Source organism: Parasteatoda tepidariorum, chromosome 4 (assembly GCF_982258835.1).
Source record: "Parasteatoda tepidariorum strain Cologne lab strain chromosome 4, Ptep-v5.0, whole genome shotgun sequence".
Lineage (NCBI taxonomy): Eukaryota > Metazoa > Arthropoda > Arachnida > Araneae > Theridiidae > Parasteatoda > Parasteatoda tepidariorum.
The window spans coordinates 108,563,663-108,585,794 of record NC_141758.1 but is presented as its reverse complement, the minus strand read 5'-3'; the positions used below and the strand labels follow the sequence as shown (position 1 = coordinate 108,585,794).

The following is a 22,132-nucleotide window of genomic DNA, read 5'->3' as shown; positions in this document are numbered from 1 at the left end:
AATTGGGGGGGGGGAGAGATTCATTTTAAAAATAAAATTTTTCAGCAACCTAAATCCATGACTTTTCATGATTTTTTTTAAAAAAAAAAATAGTTAAAATCATGACATTTCATGACAAATTTTGTTCAATACCGAAATTCGTGACTTTCCATGATTTTTCAAGACTTTCCAGATGCGCGGCTGTATAAACCATAACTTTACTCCATTTTAATATATTGCAAAAAAAGAAAAAAGTCAACATATTAAAAAAATACTAATAACAAAATTGATTAAGATTTAATTAACAAATTTGATACAACAACTACCATTCACAACACTACATAAACGTTACACTAAATTTCTGTTAATCAACAGGATCTCCTTTTTGCTTTAATCTATTTTTGATAGCCTTTTGCCTCAATGCTTCTTCTTTTAAAGCTTTCTCCATATTAAGCTCATTCACCTCATCAACTTCTTTAGAGAGTTTTATAATTTGTTCCTGAAAAAAATTAAACTACTAAGAGCAACAGCAAATGTCAATTTATTACTATTAACAAAATATAGGAAGCTGCTATAACATTCAAAGAAAAAAAACATAGCAAAATGAAAATTAAGCACATTATTTAATTAATCAGGATATTTGGCAACAGGGTGCATAGCCAAATCTTTCAACAAAAAATAAGCACCTTTCAAGTACTCAAAAAATACTTTTAAGCACTATATACACTAACAAAATGCAACATAATTTTCGAAGAATTTAGATCATCATGAGAAAATAACTAGACTCTGACAAAAAAACTTTTTTCTTGATTATATTCCGTAATAAAGTGAACGAGTATAATGATTCGTAATAAATGATGACTTTTGGTTGGATATCAGAGGGTGGAAAATGAAGTCTGAAATTGAGAATATCTTGCAAAATCACCGATGTCAGCTCAGTCGACGCACAAATGGACTCGTAAGTATTTAAGCAATGTAAGATGATTGGTGCTTTCATACGCTATGGACAGACAGTACGCCAAAATGAATTGTGAAAATGTTGAATAGAACAATGTGAAAAGCGCACTTTTGCATAATACATAGCGAAAATTGACATGGTAACAAAAAAATCTCATTTTGGAAAAGTGGATCTTTCGGAACAAGCATTTACTAGAACATTTAGGTACAAAAAAGTTTTAACTTTGTGAGATTCAATCATTTATGACACATGAAATTAGGAAAAATTTAGCTGGTTACAAAGAAAAATTGGACAGAAGTAACAGCACATGAAAGGATATACAATTTCCTAGGTATTGAATTTGCTTTAACGCAGATATATGCAGGGTATCTACTACATTTTAGATTCTCAAATTCATGACTTTTCATGACATTCCAAGAACTTTTTACTATTACAAAAGTTACTATTTTCTCCCGACAAAAACAGAACAATAAATTTAGAAAGCATCATAATAACATTAATTGAAATGATAAGTATAACCAAAACTGTTATACTCTGCATTTTCATATTTACAGATTTTAAATTTAAAACAGAGTATAGAAAGAGTTAAAGCAATAAAATAAGTGAAAAAAATACAAAAGTGAAAAAATATTTTTTCAGTAGAATTATAGTCTAAAGATAATTTTTCTTGTTCATCTGAAAGGAAAGAAATACTCCGGAATTTTCTGTTCTCATTTCGGAATAAAAAAAATCTGCCAATGACTGGCTTGCTTCAGTTAAAATTTTAAATTGATAAAATAAAAAAATAAATAATAAAAATTCTGAAATCACAGAAGTTTAAAAGATAATTAATTCGCTCTAGAAATGTTTTTGCTTTCATTATTTGAAAGAAAACCATAACTTTTAAAGAAAATGATAAAAACATTTTATATTTTAATAAAATATTACTTTGAGAGGGGATTTTGTTACAAATTCAGATATTCAGAACACTATGCAATTGGGGGGGGGGGGCAAATTTCATTTTAAAAATTAGATTTTTGGGCGACCTAAATCCATGACTTTTCACGATTTTTTTCGACAAAAATAGTTAAAATTATGACATTTCATGACAAATTTTGTTCAGTACTCACAGTGGAAAATAAAAGAAAAATTACCAATAATATATGCAGGTTGTGAATTGAATGACAAGCATTGATTTGTGGAGAAATTACATAAATTATTAGCTCCTTGGTCTAACAGTCAAAGTTCTAGACAATTTGAAATTGAATAACAAGAATCCAAAGCATTCAATAAAAATGCTCTCACTTTTGCCTCATATTATTATGTTTAAGAACATATATTAGAATCATCTTTAACCAGCCATTATGCATAACAGATAATTGATATCTTTGGTCAGATGTGAAAGTACAATCGTGAAATATTGATGTTATTTCAAAGAGAACATAACATCAGTTTTGAAATGTATTAAAACTATACAAAAAAAATAAAATTAAACTAATGTTTAAATTTGAGAACAAAACAGACACCTTAAATAAAGTGCAAAACTATAAAATTAGTGCCAAAACTATAAAATTTTTGTGTTTGTTAATTTAAATTATATATTTTTACAGTCAAATTCAATAATTATTTAATTTCTTTTAAAATGTTTTTAAAGTGACAAGAAATAGATATTATAAGTGAACAATTTTTCATTGTGAATAATATTTTAGCAACATCAGTTCTCTCAACACAGAAAACAAACGGCATTTGTAACATCAAATAGAATCAAATAAATAATATTAAATCAATTTTCTCGACACAGAAAACAAACATTTGTAATTTCAAATTTTAAATAGAATGAAATTAATATTAAATCAATTCTCTCAACACATAAAACAAACATTTGTAGTAAAAAATTTTAAATAGAATGAAATAAAAAATATTTATATATCTTCAAACTACATGGAGAAAAAAAAAATTGGAAATCAAAAAATATACCTTTAAAAAATTTTTATGTACCTTAAAACTTTTAAAAAACGTAAAAGATAAGTAGTTAATTGTAAGAGTAAAATTTTTTCTAACTATGACTATTATTATTAGAAGGAGGTTTAAAACTCAGAGATCATTTATTGCTTTAGGTCATTGTGTTGCAACATCAGGATTCATGAATTGATCGCTGTTAAAATATTCTTAAGTTAAGAGCATCAAAATTCATACAAATTTCACTTAATAATAGTTGGCAGCAATTAAGAGCCCTGATAAAAATAAAAGAACCTGGCACCAAATTTTTTCTAAAAGCATTTTTGTCGCACTTCTGAATCAATCCAAAAAAAATATATATATACACCTTTTATGACATCAAAAAGTCTAAATCTAATTCAGTGAAATTTACATTAGCTTTAATCACCATTTAAAGATATAAAAATTTGTTTTCTTTGTTTCCTGCAAAAATAGAGATTTTATAATTGGGGGGAAGAATAGTACGTAATAAAATATGCAGAAATAAGAAATAATAAGACAAATAAACTATACAGTCATGTCAAAAAAATCGAAACAGTAATTCTGAATAAGATAAAGCAACTGTTTTCTTTTTAAATGTATATACAGAGACTGTTTTTAAGTAAAGGCTATTTTGTTGTGTACAATAGGTAACGCGAGTGTCACAGCAAGTGCTTGCGTCATGTCCTGGCAATGCTTGGGAACAACTGTGCTAAGTTACAGCTGTGTATGTAACTTGTAAGACAGTTCTGTCTTTAAAACATTCAAATTGAACAAATTGCTCACCACATATGAGATATGATCAAGGATGCATTTTTTGCATAAAAAAAACTTGTCTGCTGCCTACATTCACCGGCAGATTTGTGATGTTCACGAAGTTTCACACTGGCATGCTGACGGGAATTTTTGCAACTCCCGGACAATTACTCTCTCCACAGCTCAGTCCCGAGCGTTATGGGACTCTTTTGGCTGGGAAGTTTTGAACCACCCCTCTATACCACCCAGACATTTCTCAAAGTGATTTTAAGCTTTTCCAATGCTTCGAATTTCATTTTGGCTGCGACCAGTACAACGATGACAAGAACGTGAAAGCGGTCAAGCCCTCTAGTTACTTAAGTTACTAAGAAGAGGGTGTTCTGAATCTAGTTGTAAAGTATGATAAGCGTTTAAGCAAACTCGGTAACTACTTTGGGGAAAAAAGAAGCATACAAAGAATGAAAAAATATATTTGCTTCATGAAAATTTTCTTTCATTTGAATCTTATTTTCAAATGGCCCTTACCTAAAGAACAGCCCTCGTATTTGAAATAAATATATGTATGCATATATAAGCTCAAAATGTCGAGAAAACATGGAAAAAAATTACGGAATAATGAAAAAAGACAAGACAATTATTTTAAAAAGATAAATAAACATAAAATAAAAAAATTCCATGTTTTCGCTACATTTTGAACTTATTTTATAAGTTCTATTTACTTGCAGCTTATGCGCAGAAAATAAAACTTATTGTTTTTCTTAATTTCCATCCTGTTTTTTTTTCCTTTATATATTTATTTATTATGCTATATATATGAATATATATATATATATATATATATATATATATATATATATATATATATATATATATATATATATATATATATATATATATATATATATATATATATATATACATATATATATAAATGATTGATAAGAAGAAGAAATATTTAAATTATAAAGAAATTTTTCGCTACAATTCTGAAAAACTATGCTTTAGTTTAATCAGCATAGCACAGTACTTTAACAAGACACAATGCAACAACTGCATTTTGACAGCTGAAATTTGAAAAACTTACATCCTAAAAATTGAAAATCTAATACAAGGGACATACATTACAATTAAAATATTACAGAAATATTTTATGAATTAGTCAAAACATTTTTATTTGCTTTAATAAACACTTACGCAGTATTCTTTATTGAGTCTAATTTTTCTTTTCTGTCCTTCAGACAAAGGAGCAGGTCTACCATCTAAAAGAGATCAAAATATTTAAGAATCCGCAACTATTCAGAGTATTTTTTTTTAACACACATTTCTTACAAAGTTAAATTTGACCGTATTTAAACAAGAGTATCCTGTCTGTGGTTATTTTGCTTTATACCCCAAAAAACTGAAAAAATATCAATAAAGTGCAAGAATACATTAGAATAAAAATTTATATTGATCATAATGTTACATAAAGAACATTGGTTCATTTTTATAAATGTTTTGATAAAAATAATAATAATGAAATGAAAATTAATAAAATTAATTAATGAAAATTAATATGAAAGAATATTAATGATGTGAATGAGAAATTAAAATAGTGATCATAATGTTATGTAAAGAATATTGGTTCATTTTTATAAATGTTTCTATGAAAACTGAAAGAATATTAATAATGAGCAGGAATACATCAGAAAAAAATTTATAATGATCATAATGTTACATAAAGAACATTGATACATCTTTATAAATGTTTGGATAAAAACTGAAAGAATATTAATAATGTGCAAGAATAAATTAGAAAAAAAATTAATAATGATCAAATGCTACGTAAAGAACATTGATTAATCCTTATATATGCTTTGATAAAAACTGAAAAAATATTAAAAAGTGCAAGAATACATTAGAAAAAAAAATTAATATTGATCATAATGTTATGTAAAGAACATTGGCTCATTTTTATAAATGTTTTGATAAAAATAATATTAATAATGAAATGAAAATTAATAAAATTAAATAATGAAAATTAATATGAAAGAATATTAATAATGTGCAAGAATACATCAGAAAAAAAATTAATAATGATCACAACGTTATGTAAAGAACATTGGTTCATGTTTATAAATGTTTTGATAAAAACTGAAAAAATATTAATAATGTGCAAGAATACATTAGAAAAAAAATTCATAATAATCATAATGCTATGTAAAGAGCATGGATACACTTTTATAAATGCTTTGATAAAAACTGAAAGAATATTAATAATGTGCAAGAATACATTAGAAAAAAAATTCATAATAATCATAATGTTATGTAAAGAACATTGATTCTTCTTTAGAAATGCTTTGATAAAAACTGAAAAAATATAATTAATGTGCAAGAATACATTAGAAAAAAAATTTATATTGATCATAATGTTACGAAAAGAATATTGGTTCACTTTTATAAATGTTTTTAAAAACTGAAAAAATAAAATTAATGTGCAAGAATACATTAGAAAAAAATTTATATTGATCATAATGCTACATAAAGAACATTGATTCATCTTTATAAATGTTTTGATAAAAATTGAAAGAATATAATTAATGTGCAAGAATACATTAGAAAAAAAATTAATATTGATCATAATGTTATGTAAAGAACATTGGTTCACTTTTATAAATGTTTTGATGAAAATAATATTAATAATGAAATGAAAATCAATAAAATTAAATAATGAAAATTATATGAAAGAATATTAATAATGTGAATGAGAAATTAAAATAGTGATCATAATGTTATGTAAAGAATATTGGTTCCTTTTTATAAATGTTTTTATGAAAACAGAAAGAATGTTAATAATGTGCAAGAATACATCAGAAAAAAATTAATAATGATCATAATGTTATGTAAAGAACATTGATTCATCTTTATAAATGTTTTGCTAAAAACTGATAAAATATTAATTATGTGCAAGAATATATTAGAAAAAAAATTAATATTGATCATAATGTTATGTAAAGAACATTGATTCATTTTTATAAATGTTTTAATAAAAACTGAAAGAATATTAATAATGTGCAAGAATACATTAGAAAAAAAAATAATGATCATAATGCTATGTAAAGAACATTGATTCATCTTTATAAATGTTTTGATAAAAACTGAAAAAATATTAATAATGTGCAAAAATACATTAGAAAAAAAATTAATATTGATCATAATGTCATGCAAAGAACATTGGTTCACTTTTATAAATGTTTTGATAAAAATAATAATAATGAAATGAAAATTAATAAAATTAAATAGTGAAAATTAATATAAAAGAATATTAATAATGTGAATGAGAAATTAAAATAGTGATCAAAATGTTATGTAAAGAACATTGGTTCATTTTTATAAATGATATGATAAAAATAATAATAATAATGAAATGAAAATTAATAAAATTAATCAATGAAAATTAATATGAAAGAATATTAATAACGTAAAACAATACATTAGAAAAAAAATTAATAATGATCATAATGCTATGTAAAGAACATTGATTCATCTTTATAAATGTTTTGATAAAAACTGAAAAAATATTAATAAGTGCATAAAAACATTAGAAAAAAAAATTATATTGATCATAATGTTACGTAAAGAACATTGGTTCACTTTCATAAATGTTTTGATAAAAATAATATTAATAATGAAATGAAAATTCATAAAATTAAATAATGAAAATTAATATGAAAGAATATTAATAATGTGAATGAGAAATTAAAATAGTGATCACAATGTTATGTAAAGAATATTGGTTTATCTTTTTAAATGTTTTGATAAAAATTGAAAAAATATAATTAATATGCAAGAATACATTAGAAAAAAAATTAAAAATGATCAATGCTAAGCAAAAACATTGATTCATCTTTTAAATGTTTTGATAAAAACTGAAAGGATATTAATAATGTGCAAGAATACATTAGAAAAAAATTAATAATGATCAAATGCTATGTAAAGAACATTGATTCATCTCTATATAACCTTTGATAAAAACTGAAAAAATATAATTAATGTGCAAGAATACATTAGAAAAAAATTTATAATGATCATAATGCTAAGTAAAGAACATTGATTCATGTTTATAAATGTTTTCAAAAACTGAAAGAATATTAATAATGAGCAAGAATAAATTAGAAAAAAAAATTCATAATAACCATAATGCTATGTAAAAACATGGATTCATTTTTACAAATGCTTTGATAAAAACTGAAAGAATATTAATAATGTGCAAGAATACATTAGAAAAAAAAATTAATAATGATCAAATGCTATGTAAAGAACATTGGTTCATTTTTATAAATGTTTTGATAAAAACTGAAAAAATATAATTAATGTGCAAGAATACATTAGAAAAAAAATTTATATTGATCATAATGTTATGTAAAGAATATTGGTTCACTTTTATAAATGTTTTTAAAAACTGAAAAAATATAATTAATGTGCAAGAATACATTAGAAAAAAATTTATAATGATCATAATGCTACATAAAGAACATTGATTCATCTTTATAAATATTTTGATAAAAATTGAAAAAATATAATTAATGTGCAAGAATACATTAGAAAAAAAATTAATATTGATCATAATGTTACGTAAAGAACATTGGTTCACTTTTATAAATGCTTTGATGAAAATAATACTAATAATGAAAAGAAAATCAATAAAATTAAATAATGAAAATTAATATGAAAGAATATTAATAATGTGAATGAGAAATTAAAATAGTGATCATAATGTTATGCAAAGAATATTGGTTGATTTTTATAAATGTTTTTATGAAAACAGAAAGAATATTAATAATGTGCAAGAATACATCAGAAAAAAATTAATAATGATCATAATGTTATGTAAAGAACATTGATACATCTTTATAAATGTGTTGATAAAAACTGAAAGAATATTAATAATGTGCAAGAATACATTAGAAAAAAAATTAATAATGATCAAATGCTACGTAAAGAACATTGATTCATCCTTATATATGCTTTGATAAAAACTGAGAAAAGATTAAAAAGTGCAAGAATACCTTAGAAAAAAAATTAATATTGATCATAATGTTATGTAAAGAACATCGGCTCATTTTTATAAATGTTTTGATAAAAACTGAAAAAATATAATTAATGTGAAACAATACATTAGAAAAAAATTTATAATGATCATAATGTCAAGTAAAGAACATTGATTCATCTTTATAAATGTTTTTATAAAAACTGAAAAAATATAATTAACGTGCAAGAATACATTAGAAAAAAATTAATAATGATCATAATGTTATGTAAAGAACATTGATTAATTTTTATAAATGATTTGATAAAAATAATAATAATAATGAAATGAAAATTAATAAAATTAATTAATGAAAATTAATATGAAAGAATATTAATAATGTAAAAGAATACATTAGAAAAAAAAATTAATAATGATTATAATGCTATGTGAAGAACATTGATTCATCTTTATAAATGTTTTGATAAAAACTGAAAAAATATTAATAAGTGCATAAAAACATTAGAAAAAAAAATTATATTGATCATAATGTTACGTAAAGAACATTGGTTCACTTTTATAAATGTTTTGATAAAAATAATATTAATAATGAAATGAAAATTCATAAAATTAAATAAAGAAAATTAATAAGAAAGAATATTAATAATGTGAATGAGAAATTAAAATAGTGATCATAATGTTATGTAAAGAATATTGGTTTATCTTTTTAAATGTTTTGATAAAAATTGAAAAAATATAATTAATGTGCCAGAATACATTAGAAAAAAAATTAAAAATGATCATAATGCTATGCAAAAACATTGATTCATCTTTATAAATGTTTTGATAAAAACTGAAAGGATATTAATAATGTGCAAGAATACATTAAAAAAAAATAAAATAATGATCAAATGCTACGTAAAGAACATTGGTTCATCGTTATATATGCTTTGATAAAAACTGAAAAAATATTAAAAAAATGCAAGAATACATTAGAAAAAGACATTAATATTGATCATAATGTTATGTAAAGAACATTGGTTTATTTTTATAAATGTTTTGATAAAAATAATATTAATAATGAAATGAAAATTAATAAAATTAATTAATGAAAATTAATATGAAAGAATATTAATAATGTGCAAGAATACATTAGAAAAAAAATTTATAATGATCAAATGCTACGTAAAGAACATTGATTCATCCTCATTTATCCTTTGAAAAAAACTTAAAAAATATTAAAAAAGTGCAAGAATACATTAGAAAAAAAAATTAATATTGATCATAATGTTATGTAAAGAACATTGGTTCATGTTTATAAATGCTTTTAAAAACTGAAAGAATATTAATAATGAGCAAGAATACTTTAGAAAAAAATTAATAACGATCATTATGTTATGTAAAGAACATTGATTCATCTTGAGAAATGTTTTGATAAAAACTGAGAAAATATTAATAATGTGCAAGAATACATTAGAAAAAAAATTAATATTGATCATAATGTTATGTAAAGAACATTGATTCATTTTTATAAATGTTTTAATAAAAACTGAAAGAATATTAATAATGTGCAAGAATACATTAGAAAAAAAAATTAATATTGATCATAATGTCATGCAAAGAACATTGGTTCATTTTTATAAATGTTTTCATAACAATATTAATAACGAAATGAAAATTAATAAAATTAAATAATGAAAATTACTATGAAAGAACATTAATAATGAAGAATACATTAGAAAAAAAATTAATAATGATCATAATGTTACGTAAAGAACATTGGTTCACTTTTATAAATATTTTGATAAAAATAATAATAATGAAATGAAAATTAATAAAATTAAATAATGAAAATTAATATGAAAGAATATTAATAATGTGAATGAGAAATTAAAATAGTGATCATAATGTTAGGTAAAGAATATTGGTTCATTTTTATAAATGTTTTTATGAAAACTGAAAGAATATTAATAATGTTCAAGAATACATTAGAAAAAAATTAATAATGATCACAATGTTATGTAAAGAACATTGGTTCATGTTTATAAATGGTTTGATAAAAACTGAAAAAATATAATTAATGTGTAAGAATACATTAGAAAAAAAATTAATAATGATCATAATGCTACGTAAAGAACATTGATCCATCTTTATAAATGTTTTGATAAAAACTGAAAGAATATTGATAATGTGAATACATTAGAAAAAAAAATACATTAGAAGAATACATTAGAAAAAAAAATTAATAATGATCATAATGCTATGTAAAGAACATTGGTTCAATTTTATAAATGTTTTGATAAAAATAACATTAATAATGAAATGAAAATTAATTAAATTAAATAATGAAAATTAATATGAAAGAATATTAATAACGTGCAAGAATACATGAGAAAAAAAAATTATGATATAATGTTATGTAAAGAATATTGGTTCAATAAATGTTTTGATAAAAACTGAAAGGATATTAATAATGTGCAAGAATACATAAAAAAAAAAAAAATAATGATCAAATGCTACGTAAAGAACATTGGTTCATCGTTATATATGCTTTGATAAAAACTGAAAAAATATTAAAAAAATGCAAGAATACATTAGAAAAAAAACATTAATATTGATCATAATGTTATGTAAAGAACATTGGTTCATTTTTATAAATGTTTTGATAAAAATAATATTAATAATGAAATGAAAATTAATAAAATTAATTAATGAAAATTAATATGAAAGAATATTAATAATGTGCAAGAATACATTAGAAAAAAAATTAATAATGATCAAATGCTACGTAAAGAACATTGATTTATCCTTACATATCCTTTGAAAAAAACTAAAAAAATATTAAAAAAGTGCAAGAATACATTAGAAAAAAAAATTTATATTGATCATAATGTTATGTAAAGAACATTGGTTCATGTTTATAAATGTTTTTAAAAACTGAAAGAATAATAATAATGAGCAAGAATACTTTAGAAAAAAATTAATAACGATCATTATGTTATGTAAAGAACATTGATTCATTTTTATAAATGTTTTAATAAAAACTGAAAGAATATTAATAATGTGCAAGAATACATTAGAAAAAAAAATAATGATCATAATGCTATGTAAAGAACATTGATTCATCTTTATAAATGTTTTGATAAAAACTGAAAAAATATTAATAATGAGCAAAAATACATTAGAAAAAAAATTAATATTGATCATAATGTCATGCAAAGAACATTGGTTCACTTTTATAAATGTTTTGATAAAAATAATAATAATGAAATGAAAATTAATAAAATTAAATAATGAAAATTAATATAAAAGAATATTAATAATGTGAATGAGAAATTAAAATAGTGATCACAATGTTATGTAAAGAACATTGGTTCATTTTTATAAATGTTTTGATAAAAACTGAAAAAATATAATTAATGTGCAAGAATACATTAGAAAAAAAATTTATATTCATCATAATGTTATGTAAAGACTATTGGTTCACTTTTATAAATGTTTTTAAAAACTGAAAAAATATAATTAATGTGCAAGAATACATTAGAAAAAAATTTATAATGATCATAATGCTACATAAAAAACATTGATTCATCTTTATAAATGTTTTGATAAAAAATGAAAAAATATAACTAATGTGCAAGAATACATTAGAAAAAAAATTAATATTGATCATAATGTTACGTAAAGAACATTGGTTCACTTTTATAAATGTTCTGATGAAAATAATACTAATAATGAAATGAAAATCAATAAAATTAAATAATGAAAATTAATATGAAAGAATATTAATAATGTGAATGAGAAATTAAAATAGTGATCATAATGTTATGTAAAGAATATTGGTTGATTTTTATAAATGTTTTTATGAAAACTGAAAGAATATTAATAATGTGCAAGAACACATCAGAAAAAAATTAATAATGATCATAATGTTATGTAAAGAACATTGATACATCTTTATAAATGTGTTGATAAAAACTGCAAAAAGATTAAAAAGTGCAAGAATACCTTAGAAAAAAAATTAATATTGATCTTAATGTTATGTAAAGAACATCGGCTCATTTTTATAAATGTTTTGATAAAAACTGAAAAAATATAATTAATGTGAAACAATACATTAGAAAAAAATTTATAATGATCATAATGTCAAGTAAAGAACATTGATTCATCTTTATAAATGTTTTGATAAAAACTGAAAAAATATAATTAACGTGCAAGAATACATTAGAAAAAAATTAATAATGATCATAATGTTATGTAAAGAACATTGGTTCATTTTTATAAATGATTTGATAAAAATAATAATAATGAAATGAAAATTAATAAAATTAATTAATAAAAATAATTATGAAAGAATATTAATAATGTAAAAGAATACATTAGAAAAAAAATTAATAATGATTATAATGCTATGTGAAGAACATTGATTCATCTTTATAAATGTTTTGATAAAAACTGAAAAAATAATAATAAGTGCATAAAAACATTAGAAAAAAAAAATTTATATTGATCATAATGTTACGTAAAGAACATTGGTTCACTTTTATAAATGTTTTGATAAAAATAATATTAATAATGAAATGAAAATTCATAAAATTAAATAATGAAAACTGATATGAAAGAATATCAATAATGTGAATGAGAAATTAAAATAGTGATCATAATGTTATGTAAAGAATATTGGTTTATCTTTTTAAATGTTTTGATAAAAATTGAAAAAATATAATTAATGTGCAAGAATACGTTAGAAAAAAAATTAAAAATGATCATAAACTATGCAAAAACATTGATTCATCTTTATAAATGTTTTGATAAAAACTGAAAGGATATTAATAATGTGCAAGAATACATTAAAAAAAAAAAATAATGATCAAATGCTACGTAAAGAACATTGGTTCATCGTTATATATGCTTTGATAAAAACTGAAAAAATATTAAAAAAATGCAAGAATACATTAGAAAAAAAAATTAATATTGATCATAATGTTATGTAAAGAACATTGGTTCATGTTTATAAATGTTTTTAAAAACTGAAAGAATATTAATAATGAGCAAGAATACTTTAGGAAAAAATTAATAACGATCATTATGTTATGTAAAGAACATTGATTCATCTTGAGAAATGTTTTGATAAAAACTGAGAAAATATTAATAATGTGCAAGAATACATTAGAAAAAAATTAATATTGATCATAATGTTATGTAAAGAACATTGATTCATTTTTATAAATGTTTTAATAAAAACTGAAAGAATATTAATAATGTGCAAGAATGCATTAGAAAAAAAATTAATATTGATCATAATGTCATGCAAAGAACATTGGTTCATTTTTATAAATGTTTTCATAACAATATTAATAACGAAATGAAAATTAATAAAATTAAATAATGAAAATTACTATGAAAGAACATTAATAATGAAGAATACATTAGAAAAAAAATTAATAATGATCATAATGTTATGTAAAGAACATTGGTTCATGTTTATAAATGTTTTGATAAAACTAAAAGAATATTAATAATGTGCAAGAGCACATGAGAAAAAAAAATAATAATGATCATAATGCTATGTAAAGAACATTGAGTCATCTTTATAATTGTTTTGATAAAAACTGAAAAAATATTAATAAAGTGCAAGAATACTTTAGAAAAAAAATTTATATTGATCATAATGTTATGTAAAGAACATTGGTTCACTTTTATAAATATTTTGATAAAAATAATAATAATGAAATGAAAATTAATAAAATTAAATAATGAAAATTAATATGAAAGAATATTAATAATGTGAATGAGAAATTAAAATAGTGATCATAATGTTAGGTAAAGAATATTGGTTCATTTTTATAAATGTTTTTATGAAAACTGAAAGAATATTAATAATGAGCAAGAATACATTAGAAAAAAAATTAATAATGATCACAATGTTATGTAAAGATCATTGGTTCATGTTTATAAATGTTTTGATAAAAACTGAAAAAATATAATTAATGTGAATACATTAGAAAAAAAAAATACATTAGAAGAATACATTAGAAAAAAAATTAATAATGATCATAATGCTATGTAAAGAACATTGGTTCAATTTTATAAATGTTTTGATAAAAATAACATTAATAATGAAATGAAAATTAATTAAATTAAATAATGAAAATTAATATGAAAGAATATTAATAATGTGCAAGAATATATGAGAAAAAAAATTATGATATAATGTTATGTAAAGAATATTGGTTCAATAAATGTTTTGATAAAAACTGAAAGAACATTAATAATGTGCAAGAATACATTAGAAAAAAAATTAAAAATGATCATAATGCTATGCAAAAACATTGATTCATCTTTATTAATGTTTTGATAAAAACTGAAAGGATATTAATAATGTGCAAGAATACATTAAAAAAAAAATGATCAAATGCTACGTAAAGAACATTGGTTCATCGTTATATATGCTTTGATAAAAACTGAAAAAATATTAAAAAAATGCAAGAATACATTAGAAAAAAAACATTAATATTGATCATAATGTTATGTAAAGAACATTGGTTCATTTTTATAAATGTTTTGATAAAAATAATATTAATAATGAAATGAAAATTAATAAAATTAATTAATGAAAATTAATATGAAAGAATATTAATAATGTGCAAGAATACATTAGAAAAAAAATTAATAATGATCAAATGCTACGTAAAGAACATTGATTCATCCTTATATATCCTTTGAAAAAACTAAAAAAATATTAAAAAAGTGCAAGAATACATTAGAAAAAAAAATTTATATTGATCATAATGTTATGTAAAGAACATTGGTTCATGTTTATAAATGTTTTTAAAAACTGAAAGAATATTAATAATGAGCAAGAATACTTTAGAAAAAAATTAATAACGATCATTATGTTATGTAAAGAACATTCATTCATCTTGAGAAATGTTTTGATAAAAACTGATAAAATATTAATTATGTGCAAGAATATATTAGAAAAAAAATTTAATATTGATCATAATGTTATGTAAAGAACATTGATTCATTTTTATAAATGTTTTAATAAAAACTGAAAGAATATTAATAATGTGCAAGAATACATTAGAAAAAAAAATAATGATCATAATGCTATGTAAAGAACATTGATTCATCTTTATAAATGTTTTGATAAAAACTGAAAAAACATTAATAATGTGCAAAAATACATTAGAAAAAAAATTAATATTGATCATAATGTCATGCAAAGAACATTGGTTCACTTTTATAAATGTTTTGATAAAAATAATAATAATGAAATGAAAATTAATAAAATTAAATAATGAAAATTATTATGAAAGAATATTAATAATGTGAATGAGAAATTAAAATAGTGATCACAATGTTATGTAAAGAACATTGGTTCATGTTTATAAATGTTTTGATAAAAACTGAAAAAATATAATTAATGTGTAAGAATACATTAGAAAAAAAATTAATAATGATCATAATGCTACGTAAAGAACATTGATCCATCTTTATAAATGTTTTGATAAAAACTGAAAGAATATTGATAATGTAAATACATTAGAAAAAAAAATACATTAGAAGAATACATTAGGAAAAAAATTAATAATGATCATAATGCTATGTAAAGAACATTGGTTCAATTTTATAAATGTTTTGATAAAAATAACATCAATAATGAAATGAAAATTAATTAAATTAAATAATGAAAATTAATATGAAAGAATATTAATAATGTGCAAGAATACATGAGAAAAAAAATTATGATATAATGTTATGTAAAGAATATTGGTTCATTTTTATAAATGTTTTGATAAAAACTGAAAGAATATTAATAATGTGCAAGAATACATTAGAAAAAAAATTAATAATGATCAAATGCTACATAAAGAACATAGATTCATCATTATATATGCTTTGATAAAAAAATGAAAAAATATTAAAAAAGTGCAAGAATACATTAGAAAAAAAATTAATATTGATCATAATGCTACGTAAAGAACATTGATACATCTTTATAAATGTTTTGATAAAAACTGAAAAAATATAATTAATGGGCAAGAATACATTAGAAAAAAAAATTAATAATGATCATAATGTTATGTAAAGAACATTGGTTCATTTTTATAAATGTTTTGATAAAAATAATATTAATAATGAAATGAAAATTAATAAAATTAATTAATGAAATTTAATATGAAAGAATATTAATATTGTGCAAGAATACATTAGAAAAATAATTAATAATGATCATAATGCTATGTAAAGAACATTGATTCATCTTTATAAATGTTTCTATAAAAACTGAAAAAATATTAATTAAGTGCAAGAATACATTAGAAAAAAAATTAATAATGTTCAAATGCTACGTAAAGAACATTGATTCATCTTTATATATGCTTTGATAAAAACTGAAAAAATATTTAAAAAGTGCAAGAATACATTTTAAAAAAAATTAATATTCATCATAATGTTATGTAAAGAACATTGGTTCATTTTTATAAGTGTTTTGATAAAAAAAATATTAATAATGACATGAAAATTAATTAAATTAAATAATGAAAATTAATATGAAAGAATATTAATAATTTGCAAGAATACATGAGAAAAAAAAATAATGATATAATGTTATGTAAAGAATATTGGTTCATTTTTATAAATGTTTTTATAAAAACTACAAGAATATTAATAATGTGCAAGAATACTTTAGAAAAAAATTAATAATGATCAAAATGCTACTTAAAGAACATTGATTCATCTTTATAAATGCCTTGATAAAAACTGAAAAAATATTAATAAAGTGCAAGAATACATTAGAAAAAAAATTAATATTGATCATAATGTTATGAAAAGAACATTGGTTAATTTTTATAAATGTTTTGATTAAAATAATAATAATAATAAAATTAATTAATGAAAATTAATATGAAAGAATATTAATAATGTGCAAGAATACATTAGAAAAATAATTAATAATGATCATAATGTTATGTAAAGAACATTGATACATCTTCATAAATGTTTCGATAAAAACTGAAAAAATATAAATAATGTGCAATACATTAAAAAAAATTAATAATGATCATAATGTTATGTAAAGAACATTGATACATCTTTATAAATGTTTTGATAAAAACTGAAAGAATATTACTAATATGCAAGAATACATTAGAAAAAAGATTAATAATGATTATAATGCTATGTAAAGAACATTGATTCATCTTTATAAATGTTTTGAGAAAAACTGAAAAAATATTAATAAAGTGCAAGAATACATTAGAAAAAAAATTAATATTGATCATAACGTTATGCAAAAAACATTGGTTCATTTTTATAAATGTTTTGATAAAAATAATATTAATAATGAAATGAAAATTAATAATATTAATAATGAAATGAAAATTAATAAAATTAATTAATGAAAATTAATATGAAAGAATATTAACAATGTGCAAGAATACATTAGAAAAATAATTAATAATGATCATAATGTTATGTAAAGAACATTGATACATCTTTATAAATGTTTTGATAAAAACTGAAAGAATATTACTAATGTGCAAGAATACATTAGAAAAAAGATTAATAATGATCATAATGCTATGTAAAGAACATGATTCATCTTTATAAATGTTTTGAGAAAAACTGAAAAAATATTAATAAAGTGCAAGAATACATTAGAAAAAAAATTAATATTGATCATAACGTTATGTAAAAAAACATTGGTTCATTTTTATAAATATTTTGATAAAAATAATATTAATAATGAAATGAAAATTAATAAAATTAATTAATGAAAATTAATATGAAAGAATATTAATAATGTGCAAGAATATAATAGAAAAAAATTAATAATGATCATAATGTTATTTAAAGAACATTGACTCATTTTTATAAATGTTTTGATAAAAACTGAAAGAATATTAATAATGTGCAAGAATACATTAGAAAAAAATTAATAATAATCATAATGTTATGTAAAGAATATTGATACATCTTTATAAATCTTTTGATGAAAACTGAAAGAATATTAATAATGCGCAAGAATACAATAGAAAAAAAAAATTTATAATTATCATAATGTTATGTAAAGAACATTGATTCTTCTTTAGAAATGTTTTGATAAAAACTGAAAGAATATTAATAATGTGCAAGAATACCTTAGAAAAAAAATTAATAATGATCATAATGTTATGTAAAGAACCTTGATACATCTTTATAAATGTTTTGATAAAAACTGAAAGAATATTAATAATGGGCAAGAATACATAAGAAAAAAAAAATAATGATCATAATGTTACGTAAAGAACATTGATTCATCTTTATAAATGTTTTGATAAAAACTGAAAGAATATTAATAATGTGCATGAATACCTAAGAAAAAAATTAATAATGATCATAATGTTATATAAAGAACATTGATACATATTTATAAATGTTTTGATAAAAATTGAAAGAATATTAATAATGTGCAAAAATCTTAATATTATGTATATTCCAATGTACCCGAAAATTGGGTCGGCTGTTCAACGACTGTTATAATATTTAATAGAAGAATACAGATGTAACTGGGACACATCTAATGAAAAGCTTCAATGCTTCTCCAAATATCACACAACAAAACATTAAAAAAATATGAAAACATTATTACCCTTAATATATTTACAAATTTTCATAATATTTAGTTTTAATTTTTAAATTAAAACATCATTTAACACTTTTGCAGCAAAATAAAAAATGTGTACTTAAAATTAGAAAGTAGTAAGAGAAAAAAATAATTACCTGCATAAGACCAATCAGGAAGATCAGTTAGAGGACCATATTCTGCTCCTTTGGCAGGAATTCCATGCCTAAAGTTATACATAAATTTGTGTATCTATTTTCCGAACATTTTACTATATGATACACATATAAAAAGAAAGTTATATTTTGTTATGAAATTAGAGCCAATATAAACAATTAGTGTTCATACATCAGTGATAAACAATTAAATTATTTTATTAATTTATTTTATTTAGACAATTAAACAATTTTTTTAAGTAAAAAAAATTTTTTTTTCTGCGCATAGAATAAATATGCAAGCAAATAAAATCAACTGTGCAGAAGTAGTTGAAATAAACAAAGTATATAATATAGATTTATTTTTTTAATAAACAAGTATTTGAACATTGTCAATGATTTGTTAATGAATGAATGTTGAACATTGTCAATGATAGCTAAATGAAAGGTTGACTGTAACAGTATAAAATCCATTAGCATTTTCTTTTATGTTACAAAAATATGAAAAGTATATTACAAAAACTGGAACAAATATCAAAAATTAAGTAGGAATTCTTCAGTATAATATACAATAAAAAAAGTTATAAAAAAAATACTTTATCCTCCATTCTCCAACTTTAGGATATAATAAACCATTGGAAACATGGAAATTTCTCAACAAAGACTTAGTTTGTACGGATGCACCTAAAAAATAAAAATTATAAATAATTAAGAAATAAATAACAGAAGCACTAAATAATAACTCTAAAAAATTAGATATTATTATGGTTGCAAGTTTGTGGCGGTGAGAATTATTAATAATTTATGATTTACAACCATTTTGAAATGCTAAGAGTTTCCCGAATTTTATTTTTTTAATATTTCAGTAACTTTGTTCAGTTTACTTTGTTTTTTAATTAATGTTGTTCTTCAATGTGTATAACACAAAAAAAGTGCTGTTGAACATCAACTAATACTTCTCTGAAGCTTCAGAATTGATAATATGTAACTGACAAAACATTTAGAAAGGTTCAATAGCGAAATAATTAAAAAAGTGTTCAGAGATAAGAGAAAATCCAAATTCTACAGAGTGAAGTGGTTCTTCAATAGCTCAAATGCACATTGATGACACAAAATTGATCTAGTTTTGGAAATAAAGACAGAATGTTAACTCAAACTAAGAAATAAACAAGTCAATGTCTAGAAATAGGGTAGATGCTAAAGAATTGTCTTGGTGGTTTAAAAATGAGTTTCAAAATGCATAAGAATATAAAAGAGAAAAATTTAACGTCCATATTCCATTCCTAAATAAAATAATAATAATGAATGTAAATAATGAAATTCCAAAAGGAATAAAAATAAACAATACATAAAATTAAAAAGGATAATTATTTAATTCTTTTATTTTTTTATTATTGCTTAATCCATAGATGTCTTCAGTACTTTTTTAAGAGTTAAACTGAAGTTTTCCAAATTTTCCATTATATTTAGAAATAAACATACAACACAAAAGAACAACAAAAATAGGTATAAACTAAGGTAAACAACGTTAAAGAGCATAAAAATATTATTAAATGCAGACAGCTGTTTCGAATGTTCAAAGGGCAACATTCATAAGTGCAACAGATTGCTCTTTGAGCATCCGAAACAGCTGTCTGCATTTAATAATATTTTTGTGCTCTTTAACGTTTACCTTAATTTGTATTTTAGCACAAAGGTCTCCAATTTGTGTATTTAAAAATAGGTACATCTGAAAATAAATATATTTTCATTATCAAGTGCAGAATATTATTTTTACGATATGCTAAAATACTATTTTTAAAAATAAAAAAAATTCTTGTAAAAAGCACATTTGGAATGTTGATTCATCAATATTGAATGGTACAAAATTTCCATGCAAAAGATATTCAAAATAGGATAGTCTAAACAGGATTATTGGAGTATATTTTAATTGCTACTTAGATATCTAAACAAATGATTGCCACACAAGAACCTACCAAACTGCTTTCAGAGGTCAAAAAAAATTGTAAAACTACTATTGACGGCAGTAGTACCTAAATAGTAGTAATAGGTAATATAGTTGGTGCACAGTTTTTTTTTTAAAGCCCACAGAAGTGGAATAATGCTGTGACGTTTCTTAAATTAATATCAACAAAAAATTTCGCAAGTGAAATAGGATTATTTGACGAGAAAAACTTTGCTTTTTTTGCATCAAAACATTTCAATATTAATACGTACTAAAAATAATTTTCACTTAATTACATCATTCAAGTCAAACCTATTTTCAAAGAGATAAATATTATCATCATACACATAATATTCGCATATGCCACCGAAACCCTTTAAAAAATATAAAATTACAACCCATTCCAGAAAATAATTATGATAAAAGCAGAGACGACAAGGTAATGAGAGAATTAGGAAAACAATTGACCATGAAAAAATTACAATTTTAAAGAACGCAGTTAATATCAATATATTAATATTATTAGCATTACAAAGCTAACGCAATTTGTTACTCCGTGTCACTATTAATTTTGTTAGCTACAATTGGGGAAAACTTGAAAGGAATAATGAATATTAAATTTCATACCGCGGCAAAAAAATATACAATTTCGAAGTACAGCAGCCATGTTTGTTTACTAATGCCTTTTGTAGTTACGGTCAGAGTTTTTTTTTTTTTTTTTTAAATATATATATATATATAAACTTAAATTATTTTCCTGTAT

At 21.1% G+C, this 22,132-nt stretch overlaps 1 protein-coding gene across 1 annotated transcript; it reads right to left on the bottom strand.

Moving 5' to 3' along the window:
* Nucleotides 1–257: 257 nt before the first annotated feature.
* On the bottom strand, nucleotides 258–22,071 carry mRpL52 (mitochondrial ribosomal protein L52). Its single transcript, XM_016056158.4, has 5 exons — nucleotides 21,997–22,071; nucleotides 20,021–20,108; nucleotides 19,428–19,495; nucleotides 4,844–4,908; nucleotides 258–478 (listed from the first exon to the last, which is right to left on the bottom strand). The coding sequence occupies exons 1-5, from the start codon at nucleotides 22,034–22,036 to the stop codon at nucleotides 344–346; spliced, it is 396 nt and encodes a 131-aa protein (XP_015911644.2). The 5' UTR covers nucleotides 22,037–22,071; the 3' UTR covers nucleotides 258–343.
* Nucleotides 22,072–22,132: the final 61 nt, after the last annotated feature.

Bases quoted from the DNA above. Each gene is read 5' to 3' on its own strand.
- mRpL52 (XM_016056158.4), bottom strand. From the start codon at position 22,036: ATGGCTGCTGTACTTCGAAATTGTATATTTTTTTGCCGCG. The intron at 20,109-21,996 runs GTATGAAATTTA...TTTATTTTTTAG, and splicing joins TTGTATATTTTTTTGCCGCG to GTGCATCCGTACAAACTAAG. The intron at 19,496-20,020 runs GTATTTTTTTTA...GTATAACTTTAG, and splicing joins GTTGGAGAATGGAGGATAAA to GCATGGAATTCCTGCCAAAG.